This window comes from Castanea sativa, chromosome 6 (genome assembly GCF_040712315.1).
Source record: "Castanea sativa cultivar Marrone di Chiusa Pesio chromosome 6, ASM4071231v1".
Taxonomy (NCBI): domain Eukaryota; kingdom Viridiplantae; phylum Streptophyta; class Magnoliopsida; order Fagales; family Fagaceae; genus Castanea; species Castanea sativa.
Genome location: NC_134018.1, coordinates 48,284,224 through 48,302,765, shown reverse-complemented (window position 1 = coordinate 48,302,765; position 18,542 = coordinate 48,284,224). Strand labels below are relative to the sequence as shown.

The 18,542-nt window shown below is 33.6% G+C and overlaps 2 protein-coding genes across 4 annotated transcripts; one reads left to right on the top strand and one right to left on the bottom strand.

Moving 5' to 3' along the window:
* The first annotated feature begins 7,626 nt into the window (after nucleotides 1-7,626).
* On the top strand, nucleotides 7,627-10,081 carry LOC142641421 (large ribosomal subunit protein uL23). The gene is made up of 4 exons (XM_075815859.1): nucleotides 7,627-7,759; nucleotides 7,909-7,963; nucleotides 9,021-9,384; nucleotides 9,741-10,081. Exons 2-4 carry the CDS (start codon nucleotides 7,948-7,950, stop codon nucleotides 9,823-9,825), a joined length of 465 nt encoding a protein of 154 aa, XP_075671974.1. The 5' UTR covers nucleotides 7,627-7,759; nucleotides 7,909-7,947; the 3' UTR covers nucleotides 9,826-10,081.
* A 1,666-nt stretch (nucleotides 10,082-11,747) lies between these two features.
* On the bottom strand, nucleotides 11,748-15,996 carry LOC142638016 (psbP-like protein 1, chloroplastic). Of its 3 annotated transcripts, none has more exons than XM_075812002.1 (8): nucleotides 14,953-15,996; nucleotides 14,743-14,845; nucleotides 14,045-14,125; nucleotides 13,752-13,834; nucleotides 13,481-13,603; nucleotides 13,288-13,359; nucleotides 12,450-12,546; nucleotides 11,748-12,095 (listed from the first exon to the last, which is right to left on the bottom strand). In XM_075812002.1, exons 1-8 carry the CDS (start codon nucleotides 15,016-15,018, stop codon nucleotides 11,992-11,994), a joined length of 729 nt encoding a protein of 242 aa, XP_075668117.1. In that variant the 5' UTR covers nucleotides 15,019-15,996; the 3' UTR covers nucleotides 11,748-11,991. The 3 variants fall into 3 exon arrangements, with proteins under 3 accessions (XP_075668117.1, XP_075668118.1, XP_075668119.1); XM_075812003.1 differs by having other exon boundaries at nucleotides 14,743-14,839; XM_075812004.1 differs by lacking the exon at nucleotides 13,288-13,359.
* Between the last annotated feature and the right edge of the window lie 2,546 nt (nucleotides 15,997-18,542).

Sequence of the window (18,542 nt, the reverse complement as noted above, 5' to 3'; positions counted from 1 at the left end):
AACCAAAAGAGCCTTACATTATTACTGTTCATTGAGAGCCTTAATAAGGGGTAGAGAGAGTTAGAGAGGGAGTGAAAAATCTAAGGGACTTTATAATCAGACCAGAACTTCTCCGGAAACATTACCAGTAAATTTTTAATTTTGTTCTATTGTTTTTGGCTATTAAGTATGATTTCGGGTTACGTTTGGGAATGTTTCTTTTAAATGACTAGCATAGATTGATGGGTTTGGAGCCGGTAGTGGAGTTTGCTATTTTCAATTATTGGCTACATTGCTCTCTCTTTAATATTTTAGCAAATTCAATCAAAATTGCATCTCCTAACCGTGTCTTTTGCAAGAATGCAACCAAGTGTGTTGTTCATAAATCACTGTTGTTTGTTTCTCTTATTTATTTATTTGTTTTATTTTTAAAAGTTAAGATAGTTTTTCATTTGTGGAACTTTCTTCTTCTATTCTGTGTGGGAGCTATGTAGGAGAAGATGAAGAGTTTACTGCAAGGTGACACTGTTTCAATCTCTTCTACCAAAAAAAAATCAATTCTAACCCAAAGACCTTAGTTAAAAAAAATTCTAACCCAAGTATAGTTTTTTTTATGTTTTTTTTTTATTATTACCAGATTTGTTTTTTAAAAAGTTACCGGTAGCAGTTTAGGCAGTCTGATGTTGGTAAGAGACTGGCTTGCTGGTGGGTGGTAGTTTGACATTCTGACTATTTCTCTTTTAGTCTCTCTTTGTCTGTCTCTTTACAGTTACTATGCTCTGTGTGTGTCTATTTTTGTGACTAATGATTTGTTTGCTTTCTATACATATAAAAGATGTTTATTTTTATATAGACGGTGAACCTGTGTCTTTCATTGAGTCATAAAGTTTAGTGTTTTTTTTATATACTTGGCACAATTCTGGGTGTCAGTGGCAGTTAATTATTGCCCTCTTATGGGTTAGATTTGGTTTTAATTAAGGTTTTGATTTATAATTAGTTTCTAGAAGGCTATTCTGTTAATTCTTCTTCGTTTACTGCATTTCCAAAGGGGCTGTTTATTCAGTTTGAAAGAAGTTGTTTTCTTTTTTGGTTGTTTAATTGTTTTGATAATTATTGAATTTTTTTTTGGTGTTCTTAGGTACCCAAAACAATTTGATTAGACTATTATTGGGTTAGCCTCAAAATTAGACTCATGATTTGAGTCTTTCACAAAGATAGTGCTTAGTGATGGCGGTACACACTGAGCTGAAATGTAACAAATTTTATTGTGCCTCTTATTGCAACTATTGTTGCCCTTGGTAAGTGAGAGTCTGAGTCTAAATTTCCAAATGTTTGATTTTTTTTTTTCACAAAGTTATGATATTTTTTATCATTTTTTATTATGTCAATTATTTAATTTAAAAGAGATTGCATTAAACGACATCATTGGGTTAATTTATTTTATTTTTTAAAGGTGTAGGAGTGGTGGAAAAAGTAGGGGTAGAGGTGGAGATCAAAAAGTATGAGTATGAGCAATTAGTTAAAATCATTGAAATGTTTGAAAACAACATTGCACTTGCCTACAAGCATTATATCTTTCTTTTCTTTTTCTTTTTCTTTTTCTTTTTTTTTTGTTTTTTTAAATATTAACATAAATTCGTTGATGTTGGGACTAAAGGATATTAGAGTCAGAGCAGTAAGACACCAAGCTATAAGCCTATAACTACCCTAAAGTGCTTAGAGTCCATTGTAGTCGCAGGCCTACACAAGAAGATTTGGAATGGTGGAAGACACTTGGAATTATGATGAAAGTAGAGAATTGCAGAATTGGAAAGACAAGATAACAATGGTATGGATGCAACAAGAACTGACTCATTTGAATGTGAACAACGCAACTCCTATTTTAAAAGAAAAGAAAAATCTATTTTCTCACCACATTGTTAACATCAAAAGTTGAATACAAAAAATATCCTCTGTGATTGTATTTAAACAATACGATTTAAATAATTCAAACACTAACCCAAGCTAATTCTTGCATTGTTGCAACGGAGACTAGCTTCTGAACTGCTAAATGTTCTATTGGAATTTCTAAACATGGAGGTATGTTAAAAAAAAAAGTCCCCTCTTTTAACAATTAAACTTCTGGCACTTTAAAATTTTACGTGAGATAGTTTGTATTTTATATGAATTATGTGACCACTTTATGCTCGAGTACGCAGCTATTCGATGAAATGCCTAAAAGAGATATTGTATCATGTTTGTAACAATATACTTTGTAATTTGTTTAAATTATTGGCTTGGCTATCAGCTGTGATTTGATGATTGCAAGTCATCAGTAAATGTGCACATCATGACCACTTCATTAGAGGAGAAGGAGCAGCAATAATTGTGCAAAACAGAGAGGAAAAAGGTTTAGATATTTACTCCTTCCAGGTACAACATTATTTGGTTTCATAGTATTGTTCGTTACATATTTACATGTCCAAAGTTGAACACAAGAAAATCCTGTGTGTTTTTATTTAAAATACAATACGATTTCAATGATTCAAAACCTAACCCAAGCTAATTCTTGCATTTTTGCAACAGACACTAGCTTTGGAACTATTAAACCTTCTATTGGAATTTCAAAAAGTGGTGGCATGTTAAATTTTGATTATCATATGTTAAATTGTTTTTTTACCTCATAGTATCTCTTATAGTTAGTAATCATCAATACATCAATATAAAACCGAAGCCTCTAACCTCTCCACAATTTTCCACATCAGCATTACTTAAATAAATATTATTACTATTAAAAGTGAAATTTATAAGCCACCACGTAACACATATTTATATATACACGTATTGGAAAAAGTTGATCACTATCACTTCATCCAGAATAGGATGTTTAAGTTACACAGAGTTCTAATCTAATTCTACCCTATGCTTAAAATCTCAACCATTCAAGTTAAAACAAATGGTTTTATATTATGCCACGCTTTACATTTTAATACATACTAATTAATTTTTACGATAAATGGTTTATATATTAAGAATTATGTAATTGAGTTACATACAAACTCTAGAGAATCTTTAATCCTCCAATGCTCTGTAGATATATTGTTGCAAAATTTTCTTAATGATTGGTTTTTGGAGAGCTTTATAAAAACAAAAAAAACAACTTCAAACTCTCTTATATTCTTGCGTGTGATTGCACTGTTGATTACACCCATGAATTTATCAAAGAAAGTTACAACTATGATGAAATACAATGTAGGGAGCAAAGTTGAGGTATTGAACAGTAAGGTGGCTACGCCAATAGGTGCATGGTGTCTTGCTGAAATAACAAAGGTAGAGGATCAAAAAGGGCATTGGTTTATTGTCAAATACAGTAGTGGAAGGTGGAGAGCTACATCATTATCATTTTATAATTTTTTTAGTCTTATCTTCTTCTCCTATATACTCAAACGATATGATCCATACATGCTAAGAACGATAAAATCTACATTATTGCAGTTCTTAAACTTAATAAATCATATCGTTTGAGTTTTGTGTTTGCCTCAGTTGAATTGTTATTCTATAAATAGAGCAAAGAAAACAATTTTTTTTTTGTACACTTGCATGTAATGAATATATGAATGGGATGGTTTCAATTAGTTTGCTAGACAATGTCTTCCAACTCTTTTTCACATTGCTTCATTGAATTAACATCTCATGCTAGATGGTGTACGGTAATTTGCAATGCTATAAGATGTTGAAACATAAGAAATTCTAGGATCTTTTGTTTTTGGTTTTGCATAGTAAGAGCATGCAACTACAAAAGGCAGAACCCACACATACACTCCAAAACTACCTAAAATCATATGTGCGGTGAATTAGGTTGCTTAGATTTTTCTTCTCCAAAAAGGCAAAAGGGTACTTAGATTTTGGGCAAATGTGATTTTTATTTACTCAAAATCATTGGTAGAATCTTTTTCACTTAAAATTGCTCATATGCAGGTTTAAAGAAAAGAGATAAGACTCAAGGAGGATGCTTGGGAGAAGATATATAGAATATATTCATGCAATGAGGTTAATTTATATGTAATAATTTATAATAGAGAAATGCGGTTAAGTTATATGTAATATGAAGTTGCATAGATTTGTTGATGCAAAAATGAATGTAGATTTTGCATAATGTTGTCCCATTGTCTTGAATTTTCTTTTTCTTTTTTTAAATTACTGTCTTTATTTTTATATTCTACTCTTTTTTTTTCTTTTAGTTTATTCTTGCTGGGCTAATTAGGCTAAAATTGAAATTTGATTTTCTTTAAGTTCATATTCTCTAGAGGTGCATGTTTAAATAGCAGCCACACTTTTTTTTTTTTATGTTACTATAAATATATATGATTTTAAATTTAACTATCTCGTGCATCGCACGGGTTAGCGACTAGTAATCTCATATACTCATGAAACTAATAATTTAGCATCATTACTCACTTTTTTATATAAGGGGAATTATAGTTTGAATTCTATATTCCATTGTTGTAAGTTGTAACTATCAAACTAAAAACAAAATGTATTACATCACTTTACTAAATAAATTGCAACCTCTTCCTCTTTGAGAGACCCAAAAAAAAAAAATCCTACTATACAAAGAGTGAGGATTTTAATATTTTATTATTAGAATTAGGTTATGGGATTTGATTTGGTGGATTTCAAGTAATTTTCTAGTACTCATGTTATAATGCGACGCGGTACTCCATTTTTTTCATATAATAGTAAGTCTCATTGATTATATTTATTATCAGATGTACCATTCATGTGAGACGATGAAGTACCATGCTACTGTATTCCAAAAATACCAAATATATTTCATAGATTTCAACCACAATTTCTTCAAATGCATTACAATCTTGTATGTTATCAACAACCAGAATTCAGGAGCAATCTGTGTTTTGTTGAAAATTTCATATCTTAGCAATACCATTGATAATAGAGAGAATATAAGAAAAAGTTAACACAAAAAATTTACATGATTCAACAATACTATTAAAAATAAAAGGGTTTTAATAATAATTTTGTTCATGTCCATTTTTTGAACTCGTACCCAAAAAAATCCATACGGAGGAAAGTCCAATGAAAAGCAAGACCCAAAGACCCACCAAGAAGATCGAAGAGCAAGAAAGGTCTAAAGAAAAAAGTGAAAGGAAAAACGATCTACAGCAAAATGCAAATCTGCAGCAAATTACAAATCTACAATAGAATACAGATCTGCCGCAGAATACAGTTCTTCAGCAGAATAACTTTGGTAGATGAAGATAAATTGGTCCCAAGACCCTTTTGATCCATTCAACATTATTTGGCCACAAATGCCCAAATCCTTTTGTATAAAAAAGATAGGCGTGAAAACTAATATGAAAAAGCACGATGAAAAGAAACAAGGAATAGTAAGAAGTGTCAGCAGCAAGAATCACGCGAAGGAAAGAAAATCCAAACCAAAGGAAATGACAAACGCAGCAGGAAACGCATAAAGAGATAAGACCAAAAACACACAGCAGAACGAAACAGAACTAATCTGCTACGACAGAAACAGCATGGGAACGAAAGAAGACAAAAACAGAAGATAGTAGAGCAAGCATAGAAGGGCCAGAGCATCACCAACCTGTACCCAACCAATACAAGGGAGGTGGACCCACGATCAAAGGGATTCAGAGGGTGTGATTTGGTGATAGGGGGAAAAGAGGGTCTATATTTGATTTCCTGTCATGACTTCTTTTGAGAATATACCTTACTGGGATGGTATCTTACCCAAAAGAAGTAATAGATGGTTGGGACCATCTGATGCATGCTATAGAGTTAGGTAGTGAGGTAGCTCAATCCTTATCTATTTGAACCTAGAGGTAGGGGTATACAGCAAGAACAAACAAAAGGAAATTTTGTCGTGGAATGAGTAGTGGTGCAGCAAACATGTACTAAGTAATGGTAGTGGTCGAGGCAACCAATGGGTTGGTGGGTAGTCCTAAAGGGATGCCTACAACAAACCAAAAACAGTTGGTGAAGCTCTATTGGTAAAAGAGAGAAATCTCATTGAATTAGCTCACTATAAAAGGAGGAGGTAACCATGGATGAAGAAGGGGGGACCGAATGGAGGAGCACCTAAGGGGAGAACCCATGGTAAGAGAGCAGTAAGCACCTAAGGGAGACGCCTAGGGAGAGAGGGATCCAAAAGGAAAAAGATCCAAGTGAGAAAAACAACACACGACAATATAGTAGTTAGAAACTAAGAGTAAAAAAAAAGAATGAAGAGAAAGAAATAAAGTGGTAAAAAGAAGAGAGAAAACACGACTGGAATAGGGGCATGCATCAATAGACCATCTTTTCCCTCCCTCTTAGCAAACCCACTCTTTGAAGTCTCCAAAAGTAATAGCTAGTAATCATTTAGGCCTATTCTCCAAAATGCACAACTTTAATGGCTAAAACCTATGACAAAGGTTGTTAAATATGGTAACCTATGTAAGCTAACATTTGCTTGATTGTTATTTTCTTTAGGTTTTAGATTTGTTTATGTGTAGGAAGTAGAAAAGTATTTTTGCAGTAAAAAATGAAAAGTAGTCATTCACATTACAAAAGGCTTTACTGCAAGGCAGAAGGCTTTAATGCACAGCAGAAGGCTTTAATGCACAGCAGAAGGCTTTACTGCACAGCAGAAAACTTTATTCCACAGTAAAAAACTTTATTACACAACAGACAGTTTTACTGTACAGTAGAAAGTTTTATTGCACAACCAACGGTTTTACTGCACAGCAGAGGGTTTTACTACACAGCAGAAAGTTTTGTTGCATAGAAGAAAAGTCAGACCTGTGGCGAAAACTAGAGAAAAGTTCCTTTTGCGGCAGAAATAGAGGATAAGCCCACTTTGCAGCATCTTCCCTTGGACTTTGGACTCAATGTTTATGCACAAACTGGCAGCGGTAAAATAGTACTTTGGAGCCCATTCCGTGGAGCGTTAGGCCCAACTTCCTTCTTCGAAAAAGCTTAGACTAAGTGTTGTCCAATAATATCAAGACGCATGTCTAAGGTACAAGAAATGTAAAAAGAACCCTCGACAAATTTTATAATGCTTCAAAAAAAAAAAAAAAAACACTAATCCAATGCATTGCAAATCAATGGAACCATTTGAGAGGAGTACTTAATTATGTCCATTGAAAGACTGTCTCCTGTCAAATTATATGGGAAGCTTGGCATTGCAAAAGGAGTCTCTTGTATTAGAAATGCAACCTCAACCTCTTTTAAATTTCTTTTCCAAAAAGTAAAAGCTTTTTGGAGATTTTTCATCTAAAATAAAGTAAAGTCTTAGCCAAGAGCCTTTGTAGTTTAGTTGACACTTTATGATGTTTTCAATGAAAACATCTAAAGTTCGAACCTCCCATTCTCGAACTATCAAATTATCAACAACAAAAAATTTTAAAATCTCCTAACCCAAAATTCTAAAAAGATCTATACCTTAAGCCCTTAATTTTTATCATATACTATATATCATATATATAAATTGTCATCTCTCTCTCTCTCCCTCTCCCAGCTTGAGAGGCAAAGCATACGACACAACACTTCCATGGGCCTAGAAATAGGCACAATAGGGACAACATACATCCAACAAGCCCAAATACGTTATACACAATATCCAAAGCCCATCCCAAAGAGTCAGCTAGGGCTGATGCTAAGTGCTCAACGCGACAAGGTTATATCGGTAATTCTGTTATCTATATAAAAAAGCATCCATCGTCTCCGCTTGAAAACCCTACTCAGCCGCACTCTCTCTCTCTCTCTCTCTCTCTCGCAGGTTACTATCTCCTAAAACCCCATTTTCACTTTGCTCTTACTTCGATTTTCCTGCATCTAGATCTGAAAAATCGAAGTGGGTATTTGGCAATATCAAAGACTAACCCTTTTTTCGTGCTTTGTTTGCTTTGGTTTTTTGTATTTTTTTAGGTAAGAAAGTGATTTGGGTAGAGTTTTCTTCGTTTTGCAATGGCTCCTGCTAAAGGTACATTTCTCCTTCCAACTTATTCTTATTTTAGTATTTGGGTTATTCCAATGTTAACCTATGTATGTTTTGCTGAGTGTTCAATCTAGATAAGGTTTAAGTTTTTTGGTTTCTGCTTTTTACTATGGTGAGCAATCTACGTTTCTGTTATCTTATATGTGTATTAATAACAAAAAATGGTGATGGGTGTGTGTAATCTTTAATCAAATTGGCAGTATCAATTTTTAATGGGTGTATAGCGCGCACACACATATATTTATATGCTGTTTTTTTCTATGTATATACTTCTCGTGTGTTCCTATGGTTATGCTCTAGGATAGCGCAGCGCTTGAGATCCATAAAATTAATGTTTTGCTTTAAAATTGGTACTTGGTGCATTGTAATTTCCTAGTGCATACATAGGGGAAGGGGGATTTGAATCCTGACTTCTCTGTTGGAAACACAATGAAATGCCATTTTACCTAAAGGTCATTGGCTATAGCGTTGGGATGGGACGAAGGGGCGTTCTTTGCAAATCCTCTTCTTACATTTAACAACTTAGTTGGGCATGTTGGATCTATGTGCCATATGGACTAGAGCATGTCGGGGGTTAAATTTTTTTTTTTTTTTTTTCATTTGGAAATGCGGAATCTGAAACTTGCCAATGCACTCTAACTCAATATTAGTACCTCCTCCCCTTCTTAGTGTTATGTGGAGTGTGATGTCATGGGTTCAAGACCCGTTGGATGTTGATCCAACTTAACTATAAAAAAATGAGGATGCTGAAACTCCAATTTCAATGGTATGCTTTAGAGAAAATGTTAGGAAATCTCATGGAGTTAGTTTTCTCTTTAATATGCTCTTTGCCCATTTATTATTTTGTGTTAATTGTTAAACATCAGGGTATGGGAAGCAGTTTTGTTAATAGGGATTCACGGACTAGTCGGTTTTTCTGTATTGTTGATTTGCCTTGCACACATGAGCATAGCTTCTACCATGTTACACAATGAAAATGTTTACAGTATTCATGTTTATACCCTCTTGCTGTACTTAAGATTTAAAGCTTTATCTTCTACAGCTGACAGCACAAAAAAGTCTGATCCAAAGGCTCAAGCCTTGAAGGCTGCCAAGGCTGTGAAGTCTGGAGCAACCTTTAAGAAGAAAACTAGGAAGATCAGGACATCTGTCACATTTCATAGGCCAAGGACATTGAAGAAGGCAAGGAACCCCAAGTATCCTCGCATCAGTGCTCCACCTAGAAATAAGTTGGACCATTATCAGATTCTCAAGTTTCCATTGACTACTGAGTCTGCAATGAAGAAGATTGAAGACAACAACACCTTGGTCTTCATTGTTGACATCCGTGCTGACAAGAAGAAGATCAAGGATGCTGTGAAGAAGATGTATGATATTCAGGCCAAGAAAGTGAACACTTTGATCAGGTAAATTTCATTAATTCACACCTAAGATCAGCAAGCAAGTTTAGTTGGTTTACTTGTTGTCTGTTGACAAGATTGACACGATATATAAGAGAAGAAATTTGGATTGTTTTGTGATAAATTGTCTTCTGTAGAATCCTATTACTGAGATTTTGGTGTTGGGTTACATGGGATAGAGAGTGGACCATCTACAACTTAATAAACCGCTAATAATTCTGCTGTAGATTGAACAATCTGTGGTGCTACAGCTAACATTCAAAGCTTTCTTCATTCTGGCACTTCTTATTGTTCTTTTACAGTGCTTTCTATTTGCGTAGACAAGGTTGGAAAATTTAGAGACTTTGATTTTTGTGATGCAGGCCCGATGGAACTAAGAAAGCGTATGTTAGGTTGACACCAGACTATGATGCCTTGGACGTGGCAAACAAGATTGGCATCATCTAAGATATAACTTTGTATCCAGTGTCTTGAGCAAAGTGACTCTGTCCTTCCTTGCTATGACAGTTTTGATAGTAATGAGGCATTCTGTTAGGACTACAAATATCAGTTGGTTATTTACATTTGTATTGGGATCTATATTTTTGTTACAGCTTTTGCAATTGGATTCTGATTAGGATGATGTGAGTTATTTGTGGTGGTGATTTGCCATTGGTTACCCTATCTTTTCTATTTGCAATGCCATTTCTTCTGTTTCATAGAACCATTTTTGCTGCAAAACAGATGTATATTAGATCATCTGGTTTTTTAGTCTTGTTTGCACTCTGTTCTGTAAATGGTACCCCATTCGATACAACAGACAAGGGAGCTATGGCAACACAAAGACAGTTGATGTTTCATACATATGCTTGCAATGATTTGTATGTATTCTGCTAATGAATGAGGTTATACATGGTGGTAATAGCAGAGAACTTAGGGACAATGTCTTAAGTTGACTTTTAAATTCAAAATTCAACCATGTGGTTGCATTAGTCAATGAACACAAACAATTTTATGTTTCTCTAAGGACCATTAAATTCTAAGTATGTGACTTATTGTTCAATATAACCACGAGTAATTGGAACCTAAAAAGTTTTAGTATTTGAGGAGCTGCATCTAGCAATTTTATGTCTCAGCTGATTCTGACGGTTTGATACCAACTTTAAACATGGACTTGTAATTTGGGGCTCATTTGATAATTTGTTTAAAGACATTTTTCAATTTTTTTGAAAATACGCTTGAATAAAAAAGTGTAAAAATATGTATAATATTAATTAAAAATTAAAAACATGGGTTTAGACAACGTTACAGCCTTTAAGATTTTGTATGATGTTATCCTTGGATTAGACCATTGTATTTTGCATGGCAGGCTTGGCGCTTTTGCTGTGAAGCGCAGTGACGTCTGCAAAGCATGTTTATCATTTTAGTGCTCAAAATAAGAAAGTGAACTGGTCAATGGATGAAGTATGGCCTGATCAGCTTCCAGTTCCAGTCATGTAGCAGGGTTTATCATTAAAGTGTAATTGCATGCTGCAATAGCTTCGGCTGTACCGGATCTCAATCTCTTTATAAAGTGGGCATATGGTATACTTAAGAATCTCGGTATTGTATAAAAAAACTCACTCAATCTCTTTATAAATTGGGTTAGTTATTGTACAATATCTCAATCTCTTTATAAAGTGAGTATATGGTATACTTAAGAATCTCGGCTCACTCAATCTCTCTGTAAAGCGGGGTATATGGTATACCTAAGAATTTTGGTATAGTATAGAAAAAATAAAAAATAATAATAAAAAATAAAAAAACTCACGATATTAGTATTATTATTTTAAATTCATGCATAAATGTATCAATTGATATATCCACAAATTATTAATTTTTTATAGAGAAAAAAAGGGAATATATCTTGTGATATTATATTTATTTTATCTGTTGAACATTGGATAATAAAATAAATTAAATATCAGTTGCCATGAAAAGCTTTGCGCCTAACTTGAGATATAAGAAAGCAGCGATTGTGGGATTCTCCTCCATTATAACCAGAATTTTTTAAATTTAAAATCTTAATTTCAACACTCCTCTGGTTGCAAAATACCAACCCCAGTGGGAACTAAGATATGAAAGGTACCAATTTGTACCGTGTATAAAATAGACCACAAAGGATGTCTTGTTTAAATAATGATTTAACAACTCAATGAAATGTTATTTTAAATTTTTATGTAGTCATCTTGACCAATTATTAAAAAAAAAAAAAAAAAAAAAAAGTCATTATTGCCGCCCACATCCCACAAGTACTTATACTTATGGAGTAACCATCGTATCAAGGGTGTACGGTGGTTACAAAAAAAAAATGTTCACTCATTTGGAAAAAATGCTTTCCTGCACATAGATTATATAACTTTCAATGCAATTTCATTATAGCCATTCCTCATCAATGCACTGCTTCTTAGTATGTAAAAATTGAACAGTACTAGTTACTAACTAGTATTGGCTCTTGGACAATTCAGGAGTATGTAAAAATTGAACAGTACTAGTTACTAACTAGTATTGGCTCTTGGACAATTCAGGAAAATGCACTCGCAGTTCAGAAAATGGTTTCTTCCTAATGGAAAATGAGAAAATTGAATGATAACATCAAACATTGAAAAGTTGGAAGGAATCGATGATCATGTGCAATTTGTCTTTCATCTTCTCCCACCTCCTCTCATTGGCCCCTGTGGTCAAAGTGTAGAACTTACCTGCCAGTATCAATGTGATTCTCAATTAAAACTGAAAAGCAGAATTTTTTTACCAGAAAGAAACTTAATTTTTCAGTGCTACCCTAAGTTGATGGTATAATAAGTTGTTTCATGTGGGATATAGTCTGAAATCCTAGTGAGTAGTGGTTCTGGCCCAATAATGTTGTGAGGGAATAATTATGTGGATGTGAACCTGTCCTTAATCCACAGTCAGTCTTTTCTTTCCCAAATAAGTAGTAAATCTATTAGGACCAGGCAAGGGTCTGTGGCAATGATAATGAGTAATCTCTACAGTGATGCTTACTCATGCATCTAAGAATCTTAACATTTACAAATATAGTAAGCACACCATACCATTGCCTATGGAGACTGTGCTGAGAGCATGGCGAGTGTAGTTTGGAGCCTTAGCAATGAACTCAAATGTGTAATATGCTTTCCCATCAACGTCATGCTGTAACATACAAAGAATGATCAATCAATTGAAAATTTTAGAAGTAATAGTTGAAAACTTGCCCTATTCTTATGTGTGCTCTATTCTTATTTTAGAAGTATGGTTCCAGAATGGTAGAATTTTCCTCCCCTAATGACTTTAGCCGTAAAATCTACAAGTAGATGATAAAATGGCAGCCAAAAACACATTATTGAGGGCAGCCTCATTGAGTCAGAACGGAATGAAAGTAAAATGGCATCTGCGATTATTACATAAACAAACAATTCATTATCTCTTCCTTATGTATATGTACTTGGCCTGACTTATTGGGGTTTAAGGTCATAGTTCTTTTCAACCAACAGTATAACTGTATTATTGACATATGTGTACTCTTTTATTGAAGAAAATAGAAAATTGATTCTATCAAAAAAGAAGAAGAAAAAGATGAAAAAAAATTGACATATCATTGACTTATGGAAATAAATTTGGATTGGAGTTGAAGACAAACTAAGTATAGTAATCTCTGAGACTAAATTCAAACTGTAGTAGAAATAAACTTGCCACCAAAACTTCTTTTTTTTTTTTTTTTGAGAATAACTTGCCACCAAACTTAAAAATGACCAAATTTCAAAAAGAGAAGAGACTAATATAATGAATTTCCATATTACAGGGAATATTATATATACATTGCAGTGTATTAACCATGAGCAAAACTGTGTAAAGCACAATTCTGATTAACAAAGCTTATTAAGGGAGTCAAACCTCTGCTGCCTCAATTAGCTTTGTTTTTTGGGAAGGAGGGGCCAAGACCTTTTTTATCAATGTTTCGGCAATCTGTGATAATTAGTATAATGAGTAATCGAAACCTTATCATACACCAATATACACAGCAATTTAAGGAATGGACAAAGTAAGAATGGTTAAAGATGTTAATTCTACAGATTATAAGGCTAACCTCTTGTGCTGACCCAAGTTCTCGAATGTCCTGTTTGCTTGTTGGGATCACATTCACACTAACAGTTTCTAATGGTTCAATGACATCTTTAAAAACCTTGTCTTGACCTTCAACCACTACTTCCTGCCAACTCCCAATACAACAGAACATAGAGGAGCTACTCTTAACTTATGGTATTTAGTAGTTTACTGATAGACCAACCAAAAAAGGCTGACATGAGATACATACATTATAAACAAAAAAGAAGCACATAAAATGTGGCAAAGCACACCTGCCACCCAAATGGATAAACAAAAGAGTATCCATCTTTCTTGTCCGTGACTGACAAATATCCCTTCTTAGTTTCTGCAGCAACTGAGCCATATCAAGGGTGTACTCTTAGGATATCAGCCATCATTATTTAAGGAAACCAATGCACTGCACAAATAGCAGGCATTGCTTTCCTGGATGAGCACTACATTAGTACAAAGATGTGGAAAACCCAAACTTCTTGAAAGGAAAACTTTCAAAGGGGGGCTTAAAAGAAGGTAAAATCCACAGCATATTGAGATTAATAATTCTTACAGGATTTGGAATTTTGATTGACTAGAAAAATCCCAGGGGCAACTGCCCCAATAGCTAGCACTTGGCGTCTCCCGGGTCTATCTGCCAAAATTTAAAATGCAAATTAAAAGGAAATGTAGTCAATGTTGTATGTTTGAATGAACTTATTTTCATCAGCTTATTTTGATTATTACTCAAAAGTACAGTTGTTCATTGAAAAAAGAGAGAGGCTTTAAAAAAACTATACTATTAAACAAAGTATAATGTGTGTATTTGCCTTTGTATACACTCACTCATACATAACAAATACATACTCAAAAGAACAAACTAGAATCATGACAACCAATTACATTCATGTGCCAAAGGGCAGCTAGGCTAGAGAAAATAACAATAACCTATAAGCCAATTGTATAAATAATTGACCTATTGGCCTAGGTACGAGGTAAAAGCCAAGACACTTTTAAATTAAATTAAATTTAAGATAGAGAAGTTTCAAACAACTCAAGAGCATTAACAATTCCAGTTGAGTTCAATGAAGTTATAGGATTTCTTAGCATTAAATTAAAGAAAAAGAAAGTGCAAAAATTGATTACTTGTACTGGATTTCCACGTGCATATCTAATAGAAAACACATTGAGCCACAGTTTCATGTCTATTTTTAAATACAAAGCAATAAATTATAATAATGCACATTTAAATTCAAGAAAAAATTAATTAACCTTGAGAAAGAGACCCAGTTGAGGAACTAGCTGCTTGTTCAGCTTTAATGAGAAAAGAAATGCCAGCTCTTCTACAACAAGGTAACGTGCTGTGCTTCTGTGACTAAGCCATAATAACATTAATATAAACAAATAAACATATTAAGAAGATAGAAGATATTAAAAAAATAAACTAAAATTGAGAGACAAAGATAATGAGAGAGTGAGAACCTGAGGGAAAGAGTTGAGGAATAATGATGTTCTGTGGACTGAGGGTGAGTTTTGCAGAGACACCATTGTTGGTGATGATGGGGTTTTTGCTTGTGAGCCTTTTAGGACTTGGAAAATCTTAGGTGTCTATGGACTTTGTGCGGTGGAGACCTTATGTTATCTATTTTTCTCTATCTTGGTCTACTTATCTGTTATAGTTTTGGTACTTGCTAGTTGGCTTCAAACATTTTGGACCCACTGACAACAGGTCTCCTAGATATGACACATCTAGTGGCTACATCATTAAGGTTTTTTTTTTTTTTGCTACATCATTGGATTAATACCAATCAGGTCCATAACATTTAAAAACTCACCATCTTTGTACCTATCCCCTAACGGCTAGTAACGCTGTTACATTTCTCATCCCAAGTCTCTCTTCCCTTTCTCTAAAGAGAAAAAAAAAAAAAAGGAAGAGCATGAACTTTCTCAGTAAAACAAACAGAAGAAAAAAAAAATCTTAACCATCGACGCAACAATGCGCACAAACCCAGCGACCACCAATCCGCAGCAAAACCCACAAACCCAGCAAAACAATGGCATCAGCAAAACCCACAAACACCATCAACAAACCCAGAAACAAGAAACCAAAGACCACCGTTATCAACAAAAATTCACAAACATGTCAAACCCACAACATCTTCATCACATCTCTTCTTTATGGCTTTGTGATAATCCGCCACCGACAACCCCACAATAAACCCAGAACCAACGACCCAAACCAAAACCAACCACCACGGCGCCACTGAAAATAAGAAAAGAGAGAAGAGAGATCAGCGAACCCACCACCAGGACGCCACCGGAAAGACGAAGAGAGAGACGAGATAGTCAGAGGTTATGAAATGAGATGGTCAGAGGAAGAAAGAGAAAATAGACATCTGGGAAAGAGGCGAGAGTGTCAGAGGAATAGAGAGAGAGAGAAGAGAAGAGAGAGAAAGTAGAAATCGGAGAGAGAGAGAGAGAGAGGTGAGAGGATCAGAGGGAAAAAAAAAAAGAGAAACTAAAAAAATAATAAGTAATGGCGTTACAACCGTTTGGGGATATTGGACTAAGATGGTAAGTTTTAAAATGTTATGGACTTAATTGGTATTAGCTCAAATTTCAAGGTATGTTTGTGAAATTTACTTTTTTTTTTTTTTTTTTTTTTGATCTTTTTGTCCTTTCTTTTTCATGGAAAGAAATCCTTTTTCTCTCATCTGAAAAAAAAAAAAAAGAAAAAAAAAAAGAGAGAAGGTTATTAGTTCTTTGAATCTTTAGTTGGATGGTTATCTTTATGTTCAACAAATAATGGTGGCCTTTTTGATAAAAAGCAAATAATTGAGGCCTTCTTTTTTCTTTTCTTTTTTTCTTTTTTTAATCTCCATTCCTATCTTACTATAAAAGATTGGTATCTTTTCTTTGGGTAACATAAAAGGTCATGAATACATAATCTTGTTTATAAGATTAGACATCGTTGCTTTTGAATTGAATAGTTTATTGTGAATTGTCAAGTTAAATTTATGTTCTTTTTATGTATTTTCATTCCAAAATGTGTTGTCATCTCTCAAATAAATTTGGGAAGACATTGTTTTGTAATTATCACCTAATTTATTTTTAACAAACTTAAGAAAATACAATATTTTTAACTCTACCTTTGGATGAATTTGTTTTCATCAGTTTATTTAGTTTGGGAAGTTTTAATTTCAAACCATACAGTTTAAGAGGTGTAACAAAATAAATCTTACTGTTTCAAAAAAAATTCTTGCAGTTTCAAAAGCAATAACTTAAACCTTTGACATTTTAAAAAATAATTAATTAAATCCTATAGTTTTAAAAGTAAACAAATTAGCCAAAGGCCTTGTAGCTGAATTGGCACATCCCCATGTACAAAGTGCTTGGGGTTTTAGGGGGGAAAGAGTTCAAGCTGCGGGGTTAGCAGCACGTTGTAATTATCTCAAAAAAAAAAAAAGGTAAACCTTTGACTAATATTAAACCTCAAACATAATGGGTTGATGTTGATTTTGTTACTTTTAAAAATTTCTTGATTTAATTTGTTACATTCCTAAATTATAGAGTTTAAAATGCAAATTTTCTCATGTTTATTTTGTAAAAGTACCATTGTACCTTAAAAGGTATGATACTTAATAAAAATTTGTATATTCTCTTTTAGGATGAAAATAATCTCAAATGAACAAACCCTAATGTTGTTAACTAAGGGTCCGTTTGGATAGAGTTTATTGCTGAAAACTGAAAACTGAAAACTGAAAACACTGTAGCAAAATAATTTTAAAATGTGTGAATAGTACCGCGGGACCCATTTTTAATGAAAAAGTGGCTGAAAAGTAAAATTTGTGGGTCCGTGAATAGTGCACAAATGCACTGTTCACGGAAGACTTGGTCAACATATGCGGCTGGGAAGGAAAAAAAAAAAAAAAAAAACGCAGAATCGTGGACGCTGGACGCTGGCCACTGTATCCAAACTCAGCCTAAGTAACATTTTGTGGAGCAATATCACAAGAATTTTTTTTTTTACCCAAAATAGACTAATGACTTATATTGAAAATGAGAATAAATTTTACATCTATCATACGTGTTGATGATCATCTTAGTTGATATTGTTAATTAAAACACAACCTTGATTGATTTAGACCTTTCATTCTCAAATTCAATCAAATAGCATCAAAGGAGGAGTAAGTATTAAATGTTCTTTCAAATACAAACATTAAAGCTCAATTTCACCGGCAACTTTATACATTTAACAAACTAAACATGGTATAAGATTTCATCCTTCTCCAAAAAGATTTCATAAAAAAAAAAAAAAAGATTTCATCCTTCTCCAATAGGCATTACATGCCATAATATCTTTTGAATTTGCCCAATTGAAAATAGTTATGCTTTAGCAAACCCTAGGAATTTATATATATATATATATATATATATATATATATATATATATATATATATATATATATATATTTTAGATAAATAAATCGAAAGCTTTATTGGTTAAAATATGACAAATGAAAATGTCATTTTCAAAGTTGTTTCAAACACATTTTCTTATGCAGTCATGTCTTAAAAGAGCAATACTCCCATAGAGGAGAAAAAAACAACCCAAAAACAGATTAAGCATTTTTTTTTCCCACAATGCTTCCTCAAAACTTTCAACCAAAGATTAATTATTGTTCGCGATGGGTGGGCCCATAACGGGGTAAATTACTGGCCTAGAGAGTTTTTCCAAAGTGTTGGTGCCCGGATTTGACTTCGGACTTGAATTAGAGAGCTCTTAATCAAATCCAAGATAACCACTTTGAGACTAAGTGCCCAACCACTCGACCAACCCCACTTGGTTAGATTGAGCATTTTACATAGGGGCGGACCTACAATAGGGCAGAGGGGGCCATGCCCCCCCCCCCCCCACCCACCCACCCCATTAAAAAAAAAAATTGGTATACAAAAATTAAGTCTGCCCTTAAATAAATAAATATATATATATATATATATATATTTGTCTCTTCTCCTCTAAAATATTTAGATATTGACCTACAAGAAAATAAATAAATAAATAAAATTCA